The 18,145-nt window shown below is 34.0% G+C and overlaps 1 protein-coding gene across 1 annotated transcript in view; it reads right to left on the minus strand.

The window, feature by feature from the left end:
• Nucleotides 1–18,145, minus strand: part of STK31 (serine/threonine kinase 31) — a 74,980-nt gene that overhangs the window by 23,155 nt on the left and 33,680 nt on the right. Inside the window, exons 13-21 of the mRNA XM_055421023.2 lie at nt 16,477–16,593; nt 15,375–15,494; nt 14,186–14,317; nt 12,911–13,012; nt 11,325–11,405; nt 9,540–9,665; nt 8,807–8,932; nt 7,234–7,320; nt 6,366–6,515 (exon numbers count right to left, since the gene is read on the minus strand). Of these exons, the coding sequence (XP_055276998.2) occupies nt 6,366–6,515; nt 7,234–7,320; nt 8,807–8,932; nt 9,540–9,665; nt 11,325–11,405; nt 12,911–13,012; nt 14,186–14,317; nt 15,375–15,494; nt 16,477–16,593 (1,041 nt within the window). The remainder of the gene's footprint in view (nt 1–6,365; nt 6,516–7,233; nt 7,321–8,806; nt 8,933–9,539; nt 9,666–11,324; nt 11,406–12,910; nt 13,013–14,185; nt 14,318–15,374; nt 15,495–16,476; nt 16,594–18,145) is intronic.

An 18,145-nucleotide genomic window follows, 5' to 3' on the forward strand; every position in this document is an offset into this window, starting at 1 on the left:
AGCCTATTATACAGAGTGAAGTAAGCCAGGAAGAAAGACACCAATACAGTATACTAACGCATATATATGGAATTTAGAAAGATGCAAATGATAACCCTGTATACGAGACAGCAAAAGAGACACAGATGTATAGAACAGTCTTTGGGACTCTGTGGGAGAGGGTGAGGGTGGGATGATTTGGGAGAATGGCATTGAAACATGTATGTTGTCATATGTGAAACGAATCACCAGTTCAGGGTCAATGCATGTTACAGGATGCTTGGGGCTGGTGTGCGGGGATGATCCAGAGGGAGGATAAAGGGAGGAGGGAGGTGGGAGGGGGGTTCAGGAGCGGGAACTCATGTACACCCGGGGCGGATTCATTTCAATGTATGGCAAAACCAACCAATATAATATTGTAAAATAATTAGCCTCCAATTAAAAAAAAAAAAAACTACACTTCACAAGGGCAAGAGGTAGTGCTATTTTCTAACTCTGAAAATTATAAGTAATTTTAAAAAACACAAGTTAAAGTACTTTCCTTCCATTCTGACCATTTTCTAAGTATACCATTTCTAATGTGTCAAAAGGATGATCAATAAAAAGAACATGAACCCTGGATTCAGATAAACCTTGACTGCAATACTCACAGTCATTTACTTGCTATATGATCTTTGGCTTTAATCTCTTTGAGCCTAAATTAGTTAATCTGTACAAAGGAAATTAACTTGTAACTACCTTAGAATTATTGTAAAGGTGAAGGTAATCAGCACACTAATTACTTAGCATATATCACTAAGAGTTAACTATCTTCTCCTACCATCCTTATCCTTGCTTCTCAGAGCAGGATGTACTTCCAAAGACCAGTAGCTATAGTAACACCTGGGAACTTGTTAGAAACACAAAATTTCCACTGCAGAAATGCTCAATAAAAATCTGCATTTTATGCACACTTGAAACATATAATGTCATATACTAATTTCACAAAACTGCATTTTAACAAGATTCCCAGGAGGATCACACGCGGTGTAAAGTCTGAAAAGCAATGTTTTTGACTATGGACTACTTTTCAAATTACTCTTCTGGTTAGTACTTCAACTGAGATTAGGGTAAAAAATGAAGCAAGAGGTGCGTTCAATCCATATTTCAGAATAAATCATTCTAAGGGTTTCCCCAGTGGCTCAGTGGTAAAGAATCTGCCACAATGCAGGAGACACACAAGACATGGGTTCAATCCCTGGACTGAGAAGATCTCCTGGAGGCGAAAATGGCAACCCACTCCAGTATTCTTGCTAGGAAAATCTCACGGACAGAGGAACCTGGCTGGGGGCATCACAAAGAGCTGGACACGACTGAAGCAACTGAGCACGCACATAACAGCTGACAAATCAGTATAAAACCGGAAGACTTTGGACTCATATTTATAGCTGGGAGAATGGCATGCCTTGGTAAACTAACCAGGATTCCTAAGAATAGAGAACTTTTAAAAACACACAGTTCAGTTATTTTTAAGATGTTATCCTTATCTTCAAATATAAAATAAACCTTTCAGCAAATTTTATTTGTATAAATCCTCTATAATCAAGCATTACAGTTTTACATTTTTATTTTCTCATCTTTTTGAGGTACCACATGAAAACCACTGAAACTGTATATAAACAGGTGGCATTATTCCATGACTTGCAGATGACCAATATATAAAGCATTCTGACTTTCACTAGTCAAAAGGGAACCCCACACACAATAAATATTGTCAAGGATGTTGAGAAACTGGAATCCTCATATTATCACTGATGAGTACGTAAAACAGTACAGACATTTCGGAAAACAGCTTTGTTTCTTAAAAAGTGAAACACAGACATCTACCATATAATCCAGTAATTCCTTCCCTAGGAAAACACATCTCCACACAAAAACTTATATACTGATGTTCACAGAAGCACTATTCACAATAATCAAAAAGTAGAAACCCAAGTACCCACAAACTGATGAATGTAAAAACATACAATGAAATACTAACTGGGCATCTTAAAACCATAATCAAAAAAGACACATGTACCTTAATGTTCACTGCAGCACTATTTACAATAGCTAGGCCATGAAAGCAACCTAGATATTCATCAACAGATCAATGGATAAAGAAGTTGTAGTATATATACACAATGGAATATTATTCAGCCATATAAAGTAATGCATTTCAGTCAGTCGTAATGAGGTGGATAAACATAGAGCCTATAATCCAGAGTGAAGTAAGTCAGAAAGACAAAGACAAATATCATGTATTAATGTATATATATATGGAATCTAGAAAGATGGTACTGATAAACCTATCTGCAAGGCAGCAGTACAGACATAAAGAATGGACTTAAGGACACAGGTGGGAAAGGAGAGTGGTGGGAAAAATTGAGAGAATAGCAATGAAACATATGGATTATCATGTGTAAAATTATTAAATTCATGCAAAAGCAATTTCGGTTTTGCATTGCTGAACTTTATTTACCATTTGATACCGGAATACATTCTGAAATAAATGTGGTTATATTATAAAAAATTTTTAGAAAAGGAATGAAGTTCAGGCACATGCTACAAGATGAATAAATCCTGAAAACATTATGCAGAATGAAATATGCTAATCACAAAAAGCCACATATTGTATGATTCCATACACAGAAAATGTCCACAATAAGTTAAGTCCATAGGGACAGAAAGTGGATTAGTGGTTTCCAAGAGACTTAACAGAGGAAGAAAGGAAGAGTGACTGCAAAGCAGCATGGGGTTTCTTTCTGAGGGTGATAAATATGTTTCAGAATCAGACAGTGAGGACTAATGCAGAATATTGTGACTATATTAAAATTAATACTGAAATGTACACATTATATGTGCATTATATTTTAATAATGGAGTAGCCATCATGGTCAACATAAGAGTCCGAAATGCAGTACTTGGATGCAATCTTAAAAATGACAGGATGATTTCTGTTCGTTTCCAAGGCAAACCATTCAATGTTACAGTAATCCAGGCCTATGCCCCAACCAGTAATGCTGAAGAAGCCGAAGTTAATCGGTTCTATGAAGACCTACAAGACCTTTTAGAACTAACACCCAAAAAAGATGTCCTTTTCATTATAGGGGACTGGAATGCAAAAGTAGGAAGTCAAGAAACACCTGGAGTAACTGGCAAATTTGGCCTTGGAGCACGGAATGAAGCAGGGCAAAGGCTAATAGAGTTTTGTCAAGAGAATGCACTGGTCATAGCAAACACCCTCCTCCAACAACACAAGAGAAGACTCTACACATGGACATCACCAGATGGTCAACACCGAAATCAGATTGATTATATTCTTTGCAACCAAAGATGGAGAAGCTGTATACAGTTAGCAAATACAAGACCAGGAGCTGACTGTGGCTCAGATCATGAACTCCTTATTGCGAAGTTCAGACTTAAATTGAAGAAAGTAGGGAAAACCACTAGACCATTCAGATATGACCGAAATCAAATCCCTTATGATTATACAGTGGAAGTGAGAAATAGATTTAAGGGACTGGATCTGATTGATAGAGTGCCTGATGAACTCTGGACGGAGGTTCGTGACATTGTACAGGAGACAGGGACCAAGACCATCCCCATGGAAAAGAAATGCAAAAGAGCGAAATGGCTGTCTGAGGAGGCCTTACAAATAGCTGTGAAAAGAAGAGAGGCGAAAAGCAAAGGAGATAAGGAAAGATATAAGCATCTGAATGCAGAGTTCCAAAGAATAACAAGGAGAGATAAGAAAGACTTCCTCAGTGATCAATGCAAAGAAATAGAGGAAAACAACAGAATAGGAAAAACAAGAGACCTCTTCAAGAAAATTAGAGATTCCAAGGGAACATTTCATGCAAAGATGGGCTCGATCAAGGACAGAAATGGTATGGACCTAACAGAAGCAGAAGATATTAAGAAGAGGTGGCAGGAATACACAGAAGAACTGTACAAAAAAGATCTTCACGACCAAGATAGTCACGATAATGTGATCACTGACCTAGAGCCAGACATCTTGGAATGTGAAGTCAAGTGGGCCTTAGAAAGCATCACTACTAACAAAGCTAGTGGAGGTGATGGAATTCCAGTTGAGCTATTTCAAGTCTTGAAAGATGATGCTGTGAAAGTGCTGCACTCAATATGCCAGCAGATTTGGAAAACTCAGCAGTGGCCACAGGACTGGAAGAGGTCAGTCTTCATTCCAATCCCAAAGAAAGGCAATGCCAAAGAATGTTCAAACTACCACACAATTGCACTCATCTCACACACTAGTAAAGTCATGCTCAAAATTCTCCAAGCCAGGCTTCAGCAGTATGTAAACCGTGAACTCCCAGATGTTCAAGCAGGTTTTAGAAAAGGCAGAGGCACCAGAGATCAAATTGCCAACATCCGCTGGATCATGGAGAAAGCAAGAGAGTTTCAGAAAAACATCTATTTCTGCTTCATTGACTATGCCAAAGCCTTTGACTGTGTGGATCACAATAAACTGTGGAACATTCTGAAAGAGATGGGAATACCAGACCACCTGACCTGCCTCTTGAGAAACCTGTATGCAGGTCAGGAAGCAACTGTTAGAACTGGACATGGAACAACAGACTGGTTCCAAATAGGAAAAGGTGTACGTCAAGGTTGTATATTGTCACCTTGCTTATTTAACTTATATGCAGAGTACATCATGAGGAACGCTGGGCTGGAAGAAGCACAAGCTGGAATCAAGATTGCTGGGAGAAATATCAGTAACCTCAGATATGCAGATGATACTACTCTTATGGCAGAAAGTGAAGAGGAACTCAAAAGCCTCTTGATGAAAGTGAAAGAGGAGAGTGAAAAGGTTGGCTTGAAGCTCAACATTCAGAAAACAAAGATCATGGCATCTGGTCCCATCACTTCATGGGAAATAGATGGAAAAACAGTGGAAACAGTGTCAGACTTTGTTTTTTTGGGCTCCAAAATCACTGCAGATGCTGATTGCACCCATGAAATTAAAAGACGCTTGTTCCTTGGAAGGAAAGTTATGACCAACCTTGATAGTATATTAAAAAGCAGAGACATTACTTTGCCAACCAAGGTCCGTCTAGTCAAGGCAATGGTTTTTCCCGTGGTCATGTATGGATGTGAGAGTTGGACTGTGAAGAAGGCTGATCGCCGAAGAATCGATGCTTTTGAACTGTGGTGTTGGAGAAGACTCTTGAGAGTCCCTTATACTGCAAGGAGATCCAACCAGTCCATTCTAAAGGAGATCAATCCTGGATGTTCATTGGAGGGACTGATGCTAAAGGTGAAACTGCAATACTTTGGCCACCTCATGCGACGAGTTGACTCACTGGAAAAGACTCTGATGCTGGGAAAGGTTGGGGGCGGGAGGAGAAGGGGACAATGGTAAATGAGATGGCTGGATGGCATCACCGACTCTGTGGACATGAGTTTGAGTGTACTCCGGAAGTTGGTGATGGACAGGGAGGCCTGGCGTGCTGTGATTCATGGGGTCGCGGAGAGTCGGACACGACTGAGCGACTGAACTGAACTGATATTTTAATAAAGAGAAATGCTCCCTGGTGATTGTACTTGGAAACTACTTATTCTACCAAAAAGAAAAAAAAAAAAATCACAATATTCTCCTTATCTGATATGTTATTCCTACAAACTGCCTCTTCTGAGATAACATGACACCAAATTAACAGCCAATGTCATCAAACTAGAACTTAAACTAAATGGAAAAGTCCAAGGTTCCCAAGTTTCTAAAAATGCCCACTAATCAAAAAATAGCAAAGCATGTATATCCAAATCTAATCTATTGATTGGGAGAGCACCAGCAGATGGGGAGACAGGAGATGGCCATCTACTTTTCCTTGTGTATTCTGGCAATTAAATGTTTCCTGATGATGATAAAATAATTGTTGCTTGCTATTGTTATTTGGTCTCTAAGTTATGTCCCACTCTTTTGTGACTCCATGGACTGTAGCCCATCAGGCTCCTCTATCCATGGGATTTCCAAGACAAGAATACAGGAATGGGTTGCCATGTCCTTCTCCCAAGGATTGAACCCACATCTCCTGCACTGGAAGACAGATTCTTTACCACTGAGCCACAGGGAAGCTCCAACTGATAAAATAATTAATGCTAATGCTGTCAATGCCATCGATTGTAATTTCAGGTTGCTCCTAAAACTTATGCTTAAAAGAAATTTAATGCACAACTTTAGAAACTCTTGTCCGAGCATCTAGCTGGTAACAGAATAACAGCTTACAACATGACATACCTTAACCGAAGGCAAAGATCTTATAATAAATTACCATATGATGCAAAAAAGTGCCTAATAATACTAAATGAAGTCTAGAACTTATTTATAAAACCACTATATTTACCACAGATTTGGTGAAGTCAAAATCTCCAACAATTCCATGTTGACGGTTTAAAGCAAAAACGTTGTTCTGATGAAGTGATCCATGAATTATGTCAGCCTTGTGCAATGTATGAAGGCCCTGGGCTACACCTTTCATGACCTTTAAAGCTTCCTAAAGATAACACAGAAAGAAGTCAGGAAGTAGACAAATCATTTTAATAACTGAACCTTTTCTCTAGTTAAAAGACTTTTTCAGAAGTGACTAAGCTTCTTCCAAATGAACCTTTAAAAACAATACAGCATAAAGAAAGAATTAAAGGCCAGAAGTCCTGATTATGTAACTGGTAATATCGTGTAAACATATGCATCACATATGTGTGTGTATATATATGTTTAATATGACTTAGAGACTATAGTCTCTAAGAAGACTTGGATTACAAACCATGACCAGACCATCTAGAAAAGAAAAGAGGCCGAAAGACTGTTAACTGTGCAGAAAGAATCAGGTCACTGTTGACTGTTATTACTAATTCAAATTTACAACAGAAATGAAAGCTACTGCTTAAGACTATACTATACAATACTATACAATTTACATACGACACAGCCTAATAGTTATAAGGATTAAGGATTACGCTTTGGTGCCAACAAGTTCCAACCCCAGTCCCAGCTCAGCCTCTGGATGAGGGACCCTGTACCAGTCATTTTAATCTCTGTGGGCCTCACTTTTCTAACCTGTATATAATGGGATAACTCATATACTAGGGGTGATGTGACAATTAAATAATCAAAACTGTACACAGAAAGTGTGCAGCATACCCTCAACAAGTTTTAGGTGATATTTTCTCACTAGACATATCCATGAAAATAATGTGTTTTTTTTTACTTACTTCTGAAGTTAAAGGCATGGTGGACTGAACAGCATTCAGATTTGCCCTAGGATAATATGGGACCATCAGATAAGCCATAGGATCAGACTAAGAAGCAAAACAGAAAATGAGAATATAAATGAAAAATTCTTCAATATTCAGTATACAATGATTGTATAAAATAATTTTTCCACAAAGAATTACTTCTCTGCTGTGCAAAATCTTTTACATTTAATTAGGTCTCATTTGTTTATTTTTGCTTTTTTCTTTTGCTTGGGAGACTGATACAAGAAAACACTGCTAACAATTTATGTCAAAGAGTGTTTCATATACGTTCTTTTCTAGGAGCTCTATAGTTTCCTGTCTTACATTTAGGTATTAAACTATTTTGAGTTCATTTCTGTATATGGTGTGAGGGAATGCTATAATTTCATTGTTTCATATGTCGCTATCCAGCTTTCCCAGCACCACTTGTTGAAGAGACTGTCTAAAAATAAATGTAAAAGCTTTGCACAGCAAAAGAATCCATCAACAAAATGAAGACAACCTATGGAATGGGTGAAAATACTCAAAAATGATGTGACTAACAAGTAGTTCATATTCAAAATATACAAACAGTTCATAAAACTTGATATTAAAAACAATATAAAAATAAGCAGAAGAATAGATATGTTTCCAAAGAAGACATATAGATGGCTAACAGGCACAGGAAAAGATGTTCAATATCACTAATTATTAGAGAAGTGCAAATCAAAACCACAATGAGCTAACTATCGGAAAGGCTATCATCAAAAAAATCTACAAATAACAAATTTTGGAGAAGATACGGAGAAAAGGGAGCCCTTACATTGTTGGTGATAATGTAAATTGGTACAGCCACTAAGGAAAACAGATGGAGTTCCTTAAAAAACTAAAAATAGAACCACCATACAATCCAGCAATTCTACTTCTTGGTATATATCCAGAAAACAGTAACAACAACTACAAAAATCCTAAAGATATATACACTTCAGTGTTCAAAACAGCACTATTTACAGTGGTCAAGACATGGATGTAACCCAAATGTCCATTTACAAATGAATTAAGAAGATGTGGTATATACAATGGGATATATATTGCCATTTGCAGCAATGTGGATGTACCTAGAGCATATTATGATTAGTGAAATAACTCAGAAAAATACTATATGATATCACTTATATACGGAATCTAAAAAATAATACAAATGAATATACATACAAACAAATCCAGACGCACAGACATAAAAAACAAACTGTCGTTACCAAACAGAGATGGAAAGTGCAAGGGACATATTAGGGGTATGGGATTAATAGATACAAACTATTATATATAAAATAGATAAGCAACAAAGATTTACTATGTAATACAGGGAATTATACCCATTTTCTTACAATGGAATATAATCTGTAAAAATACTGTGCTATGAAATTAATATACCTGAAATAAACACAAAATTGTAAATCAACTATATATTCAATTTAAAAAATTAAAAGGAATTACTTCTATAAAGCTTCTAACTAAAACATATTTTAAATAAAATGTTTTCTGAAAGAGATTAGCATAAAAACTTTACCTTACACAAAAATAAGAATAACAGTGGTAGCAACCCAGATTCTCCTTTAGCTTCTCTCCAAGCTTTGTGATAGGCAGCTGCTCTCTGAATTACCCTGGCTTCTGTGTCGACATCCACAGAATAGCCCTTTTACCAAAAAAGAGGAAGTGGCAGTCCTAAGATTAAAATCTCACTCTAATTATATATCATTTCAACTTAAATTTTATGTAAGTTAAAATATATCTAAAATTTTTTTTAATTCCATGAGTAGTTTTCCTATCTGCTTTAAATGATATAATTTAAAAAGAAAAGAACAATTCTACCAGTAGCTTAAAATATATTCTACAATATATACCCACTAAGGCCAAATTAATTATCCAACTATTATGATTAACAGTTTTTCAGGTCAATGAAGAGAAGAAATCAAAGAATAAAAGACTGTTGGTAAAACAGTTGAGATTTCAAATAGAAACAAAAGAAAAATAAGAACTTTGAAGGGCTCTTAGCTAGATCATATTAAGTTCTCCTGAAAAAAGAAAAGCAAGTATGTCCTATTAAAAACACATTATTTAGGGAAATGAGGGAAACTTCAAATACAAGGTAGTTATGGCAACCAAACTGGAAACATAATCATCATACCAGTTAATTCATATAATTTAGAAAATAAACAGTGGGTCTTTACTTTCCTGTAAAAGTACCACCACCACATGGTACTTCTCTGAATCTCCCACAAGTCCAAAGAACTTAAACTTACCTTTAAAAGAATTATCTGCCCATTAACCTCAGAACATATCAAAGGACGCTTGCTGCTAAGCTCCTTCATAGGCTCAGCATCAAGAAGATCTCTTTCCAAGCTCATTGTAAGAAGACCACCAGAGTTCTAAGAACAAGTTTTTGTTACAGTTCAAGAAACCAAACAACCACAGCACTTTCAAATAACAAAATTAGTTACATATTGTCAGATGGATTGGATATCATGAACTCTACTGGAGATACCAATAAAATAAAAATATTTAAACTTTTATATTTTTTCTATTTCCTGGCACTTGAATTCCCACCCAGAATGTAATCACCATACACTTAATCATGCTACACCTCTATACGAGTTTCTGAAAATGATGGGATGAACCCTGCTTCCAAGGAACCCTGATGTTTACTTGGGAAACAATGTGTTTCCTAAAAAATAGTAAAATGATGAAAAATAAAAAGAAGGCTGTAGAATGGGAATGAGAAGTCTAAAAATTAAGACTACCACAGTTCTAGGAACTAACAGAGTTCTAACACCCCTACCTCTGTTTGAAATGGAATCTTCAAAATTGAAAATTTCTTTCAAATAATTTAATTCTACTATGTATTCCTGATACTTTTTAAAAGGAATAATTTTTTGCACTAAAACATGACTATTGACATTTTAAATCAAGCTGAGTTTTACTGTGGTGTAGTCTTATTAAATAATAAGAGGGATTGTGAAATTATTTTCTGTTTTTTTAAGTGTTGTCACCATATATAAGTAATCCACAATATATAATTAACCTGCAGGGGATTTCCTAAAGCATATATCACAGGACAACACCTTAAAATAATTAAGGGTATCCATAAGCCAATCATATGATTATGATTAACAGTTTTGCAGGTCAATGAAGAGAATCATAAGCCATGATTAATCTTCTACAATAAAACAGATTAGTGTATTTTTGAAATTAATTTTCAAGCTCCATATAGTATCACATATTTACTCACGCATCTTACATAAAATAGTCTCTAAGCAAAATTAAATAACTGCAAGGAAAATCTCACATTATTTTAAAGTCTAGTATGAAAAGATTATTCAGTAATTGCTTTAACAGTTTACAGGACTTTAATCTTATACATTTATCAGTTCAGACATCTATGTGAACATTCCTTTAGGTACTATATTTAAACTGTTATCATGAATTTAATGACAATGTTAAAGAATAAACATCTCCTCTAGACCCTCATGGGCAGCAGACAAAATAATAAAACAGAGTTAACAGACTCTGCTCTGAGAGCCAGAGTTTACCAATCCTGCTCCACAGTGTCCTATCTAATCCACTGATCTTCTAGCTTTGAATCCTAACTGCCTAGAAAATCATACTCACATTAACATATCTACCTTAACTTCTACCTCAACTTCTCTAGAATAGATACATTCCGTTTATAAATTCTTCATGACTATCAGAGTCCAGCTTTTATTCTAACTCTTGGAACAGGAGGTAAAATTGCTTCATCATTTCAAAAGATAAACACCTTTAATTCAAATAAGTGCCATGCAAAATGTTTTCTCTTTAGTCACGAGAAAAAGAGAAAATACAGAAAACATGCAAATTGATACAAAAATTAAAATACAGTATGCAAGTATGAAAGACAGTCTTGGGAAAGTTCTAACAATACTAAAAACCATTCAGCAGAAACATTTTTATAGCAAGAATATTACATATTTAACATTGACACATAATTGTAACATCATTACTTTTCAGTACTCTGCATAGCAGTAATTCTCAAAGGAAACAACGCTTACCATGTACTTAAGTAATCCTATTTCAGGATGAAGTAGAGGAAGCTCAGGGAACCATTTTTGTACTAAGCTACTCAGCTTCGCCTAAATTTTAAAAATATATTTTTTTATTATAGATCAATGTATATTCAACTGTATATCCTGGCACCTTCCTTATTAAATATCTAACAAGATTTCTAATCTAATAATATGTATATAATCTCATAAGACATAAAATCACTGATTTTACCTTCTACTACAATAAATAAAAACCAAGCGTCAACTTGGATCTAAATTAACCACCTAATAGAAGAAAAAGTTAATTACAAATTTTAATCTTGGCTTACATATACAGGCACAAAATCATACCTAAGGTCAAAGTCCACACTCACTTCCAAGCTAAAATGAAAAAATGTGATGAAAAATCAACTGGAATAATAAATTGCCACTAGTTCTCAAAATATAAGAACACAGTAACATTTTAAAATACTGACTATCTCATCTAGGAAAAAAATACATCATAAAAGCCTGAAAAGAAAAAAATAAACATGTAGCTCTACAAAAGCTACTTTGAAGCAAACGTGTCAACTGAATATCCTTAGAAGTCACTTATCATATGTTTTATTCAGTAAAATTTTCAGACATTTATCAAGTTCACGGGAGACAGTTATTTTATCCAAGATTCACAAGGTGAATAATGAAATACACACAGGTAAGTTTGCTAAATATCACATAATAAAGTGCCTATTATTTTCACAGTTCTTTTATTCTTCAGAGCACTGTTTCTTACCTTCCTTTTCTTCCCATAATATCCCTAAAATATAAAATGCAATATTCTCCCCATTTTAAAGACAAGATATGCTGACTGATTCTTTCAAAGGAACAAAAATCAGTGGTAAAACTTGCCCTCAACCCAGTAGTTTTATTTTGTAATATTCAACTAAATTACGGTGCCCTGTTAATGTTTTCAATGCAGTTTTAAGCTAAAATAATAATCATATAGATTTTAATAAAGGAAAAATCTTTGGGCTTTATGTTGAACAGAAAACAAGTAGTGTGCAAAACTGTCTGTGATATAATCTTGATTCTTGTAAAAATAAGACTAAAAGGAAGATAAGTCAAAAGTTTAATGTAATTATACTACTGTTACCACCTACTGAGAAAGTTACAGATGATATTTCTTTATACTTTTCTGGAATTTTCACATCTGGAACAATGGTTATGAAATATTTTGTCATCAGAAATTAATATCTAAGTTCACATAAATATTATTCTATCAACAGTTAGTCACTTAGTTGTGTCTGACTCTTCGAGACACCATGAACTACAGACTGCCAGGATCTTCTGTCCAAGGAATTCTCCAGGAAAGACTACCAGAGTAGACAGTCAAGCCCTTCTCCAGGGGATCTTCCCAACACAGGGATCCAACCCACGTCTCCTGCATTGCAGGTAAATTACCATCTGACACACCAGGGAAGCCCCCATACCAACATTACTATGCCAATATAATCTCTAGCCTTGTGATTACAGTCCACTTCATAAAAACAGATATTTGAATCCAATTTTTAGAGTTAAAACTAATTCAACATTTCAAGGAATCAAATACTTACATATTCCTCCTGCTCATGATAAATTCCCTGAAAGACACTATTCCGTAACTGTGTTATTTCTTGTTTTATTTTTTCAATCTCAGATCCATCATGGTCATCAGACTTTAACCAGAAAGATAAAAGTGACGTTACAGGCTTATTAAAGTAGAATGAAAACAAGTTCTTCCTAGTAAGAATTAATGCAACTTCTATGGCAAATCACTGTCTGATTTTTACGTATCCTTCCGTATCTAGCACTTAACAGTCCCTCATAACATAATTGTCGAATATTAGTTTAAAATTAGTTTATTCTAACCCTGAATTTTCCAAAACCTACAAAAAGGGATTATACTTAATTTGCTGTAGATTTTCTCTAAGATGACCAACTGCCACCATAAGATAAATATCAAGAATAGGAATCAGAATACAATTAAATTCCATGGAATCTTTTTCCATGTAAAACTTGATTTTAAAAAATTCAGTAAACATGTGGCATGCCTACTATAGGAAAAACAATGTGGGACTCATAAAGACTCTGTAAACGCTAATGATAATAAGTCAGTCTCCTTAAAAAGTACATGTCTTTAAGGTTAGATGTATTTCTATAACAGTTAAAAAATTAAACTAAAAAAGACCTCACATCCTACAGCCCAGAACAGAATAAAACTAGAAAAATTTTAAACTATTAAATTAGTTCCATTCCATGCTTAACTGCTCCAATAAGGAAGAAAGCTAATTCAAGTTGGATTAAGATATAATGTAAACCCCTGTGATAAGTAAAGGGAATCCTCAAGGGAACAAAGAATGGCAGTTTATTCACAAAGTTTCAAGTCTAAAGGCTAAAAGTGTCCTAATTCTTTTTATTCTATTACATATGAAAACAACTTAAAATATCTGCAAGAAATACTATGTCCAGCCATTAAAAAGAGAGTTAACAAAAGATATCCTCATCTTTATGACAAAATTCTACCTTTGGGGGAGCACCCTGTCACCTCTCACCATGTAACAGGCTTGTTTTTAATAGACATTGCAACAGTCCAAGTAAAAAGTATTTTAAATTATTCAAAAAATTTATGTTACTAACAACCAAGGCAACCATGCAAAATGTTTTTAGAAAACATTTTATGAAATAGGAAAATGTTTTATATTATTAGCGTCGTAACTTACAAACAGGGGGGAAAAGAGACAAAATATATAAAATAAAAAGTGAATAATTTTAAAGAGTGTATTTAAGAAGCAGACCCCAAGTAAAATTAGGTACACACAGAGTTCATTAAGAACCAACTGTTTTCTTACTTCTTCCAAATTATTCTTTTCAACCAATTTCCATCTCAGTCGAGCCTTTAAGCTTTTCAGTGTCTTTTTAATGGAGAGCAAGTGATCCACGCTGGGGCTCTTATTTAAACATTCAATAATCTGTTTCTTAAACTAAGTGAGAGAAAGAGCTGTTATATTTTCAACACACAAACAGGAATATTTATTGAACAGTCACCTTCTGACCACTCTCTCCATTACGATTCAACTAATATTTACTGAGCTCAGATTGAAATAAAAAATTCTACAATTTTCAACAAGACAATTCCACCCACTGACTTCTTGATTTTCTGCATATCTATTTAGAAGAATATCATTCTAGCAATCAAAGGAGCAAAGGTAAAAAATATTTCAAGCTGGACACACAGTGAGACACACTTCGCTACAGAAAATGCAAAAGGGAATTTCCAGTGAGGATGTAAACTGAATTTATCTTTTCCAAAAGTAGTTTGACAATATATATCAAGTTTCAAGAATATTCATTCCTTTTGACTACGTAATTAACAATTTTTAGGAATCTACTTGAAGAAATACACAAGATTATGTACGAAAACTACATACAGTTTCATGGTAAAAAAAGGAAATAAACTTAATATCTAACACAGATGAAAGGTTAAATAACATCGTATATCTATGGAAGAGATGATGTTTTATTCACTCACAATCACAGTATAGAGGAATTATTAATCATATGGGAAAATGTTCATGAAAAGCCATTAAATGACAAAAACATTTTATAAAATGATGCAATACACATAATATTCATATGTACATATAATATACCATTCAAAAAGGAAATACTCTGAAAACTAGCACTGAATATCTCTTAAGCAATATTTTTATTTCTCCTCCTTATCTTTCTGTATATAGCAAGTTTTCTACTGCAAACTTGTATAGGCAGAAAGAAAAGATGAAAGTTATGCTTTGGAGAGCATAATAAAAACCAAAGATTAAAAAAAAAAAAAAACCTCAATGTATTTTATCAGTAAAACTGCCATTTCCACTATAGGGTGAGTTTAATTATATACCAGCTAACAACGGCTATAGTATTTTTCCAGAAATAGTAAATAATTTATCTATACACTGGGTGTTACCTATTTAAGAAAAGTTTAAGTAATAAAAATTTCAAAGCATCTGTATATAAGATCAATAATATAAAGCATACTCCAACCTCAACACTGTCCTTGTACTTGGATTGTACTGTGACAATAAGGCTTTCCTCTGAATGGATCTTTTGTAGTACTTGACTACATGTTTTTAAAATGATCTCCTTGTCTGCATCACCTTGTTCCTAAATGAAATTATACACACATATATAAAGGAGTACAAAATAATTACAACTTTTGATAACAATGGACAAAATTCAAAATGATACCTTTAACAAATTTGTGTATTTCAAAATATTTCTTAAAACATAGATCTTTTTCTAGGGAGAAGAGAAACTGATGTCAAAGATGTTCATATGGGAAATTTTATTCCCATAACACTATTATTCCTAAAGCTGTCTAAACTAGAGCACTAAAGGAAATCAGGAATACTACTAAGCTAAATATAAAAACTAAATATATAGAACTTCAATACTCTTTTTATTAACGACCACGTCTAAAATCAAGCCTGACAAAACCATCTAAATAAGAACAACCTGACAGTTGACAGTGGGGAAATACAGTAATGCATATGTATTTTTTTAAATGTCACTCTGTATAAAATTACAAAGGGAAAAGAGAAACAAGCAAAATAAAGAACATAACCAACCAAAGTAAACATAACCAAAATAAAGAACATAACCAATTTAGTAAGCAACCTAAAAAGCTGGTTAGGAGTCCCATCGAGCAGTATTAACATTACAAAATACACTAATTTTTAGCTTTACACAATAGAGAATATATGCAATACGGAAAGAGAACTACTAATCAATCTTGTGTATTCACTTCCAAAAGGTCCTCAGATTTTATTTCAAGTTTGTACAAACTCTGAAGAGTCTTATCTTATGGTTACTGGGTATGACAGACTTAAGAATTAAGTGCTACTGAAATCTGACAGAATCAGATGAATCTAAGAGTTGTTTTCCTAGAATTAAACATTAGATTTTTTTTTTTTATGTGAAATATCCTACTAAAATGAAAATATCACCCTGTGGAAGAATAAGACTTCTCATTGTGTTTGGATTAGAACTTGGCAGTATTAGTATTTCAGACAGGCTTTTACAAGGAAAGCTAAGTCAACCTAGTTTAAAAAAAAAACACTTTGCTTTAAGGAATACCAGTACTCACAATCAGAGATATCTCCAGCTCCTTGCAGACACCTGACTCAGTATTCTCCAGGATTTCATCAATATTATCAATTGTGTCATCAGAAATCAGTGATTCTTCCACAGACAGATCAAAGGCCTCATTTGTAAAAATAAAAACATGAAGTATCTCATTTAATTATTTCAATTAGTATTATATCCTTATACTTGGAGCAGAGCATTAGTCTATATATTGCATAATGTGGGGTAAATAAACATAAGAAATATAAAGTACTACCTTCAAAAACCTTATGCATGGGAAAGAAAAGGTACACACACCTCACACACTTAAAAGAAAATACAGATTTTGTTAAAGTAATTAGTGGTTAAGAGAGATGAGAGGACAATACAGAGGAAAAGTATGAGAAAAAAACAGGGACAAGACCAAGATGTTTTGAGGGAATGATAAAAGAGCCTGTCCAACCGGTAAAGAACCTTGACTGCTCAGGTGGCAAGTTCAAATTGGACAGATAGTAGGTACACAAAACCAGCCTTTATACACAGGAATGGGTATGATCATACCTGATATTTAATGATGACCCACTAGAATTGAGGAATCTAAAGAATAAAAGTTAAAAATGAAACTCTGATAGTTTTCATCTCATTAGGAAAACTAAGGTAATTCCTATCAGGAAACAGACTTTATAATAAGGTATAAAATAGAATAATATCATGGGTCCAAATTATAATACAGAACATAAAGGTCATAAACAGTCACTCTGATTTCAGAGGTTCAGATTTGTGATTATGGAGATCTAGATTATGGAAATAGCAATGAAAATGAAAGATAACAGACAACCTAAACAGAGGATGATTTTGAAACAAAAGAAGACACAGAAATAACTTAGTTATGTTAATGTATCCATAAGAAAGCATCAAAAAAGAAGAATTCTCGAAGTAGCTTGAGATTAGAAGTTTTTTTTCCCCAAAACAAAGCTAGAAATGCATATTTGGAAACCAATCACACAGAGAGATAAATGATACCACAGGTGTCTTTGTCCTTGCTCAGGAGGTTGCAAAGCAGACAGAAGAACAGAAAATCAGTAAAAAAAAAAAAAATTAGGCAAAAATTCAGTTAGGGTTCTGAGTACATTATACAAACCGCATGTCTCAAAGCCTTTTAGAAAATTATGTAGTGTTTTCAAAATAATAAATAAGAACTAAAAAAATTATAAGACATCTTTTCTAATATTTAATAACCAAGACTAATATTTCCTATTTTTAATATCTTTAAGATATTTAAGATAATTAAAACCTGAATGACTTAAACACTGCCAAACATTTTAATCATGACTAGTTAGCCAACTAATGTTAAAACACATATGTTTCTAAAAAAGAAACCAAAAAGAGGAAAGCTCTATTTCCTAAAGCACATACCATTATCTCTACACTATAGCTGTAAAATAAACACTTCACTTGTAATAAACTCCAGATATTATCTTACACCTGTAGCTTGACTGAAGCTGTTTTCATATACATCCTAAACAGAGAATGTAAATAGGTAAACCCCTTACTCTTCTATGCCAGCATTCTCTTATTTTTTCTCTTTTTTCTCTCTCTCCCCTTGCTCTCAGGAAGAAGTAAATTACATGTGGAAAATTTTAAAATATATATGCCCTGGTTTATTCTACAACATCACCAAGCAACAGAAC

Source organism: Moschus berezovskii, chromosome 3, assembly GCF_049115385.1.
Source record: "Moschus berezovskii isolate FMDL1 chromosome 3, NW_MosBer_1.0, whole genome shotgun sequence".
NCBI classification, from domain to species: domain Eukaryota; kingdom Metazoa; phylum Chordata; class Mammalia; order Artiodactyla; family Moschidae; genus Moschus; species Moschus berezovskii.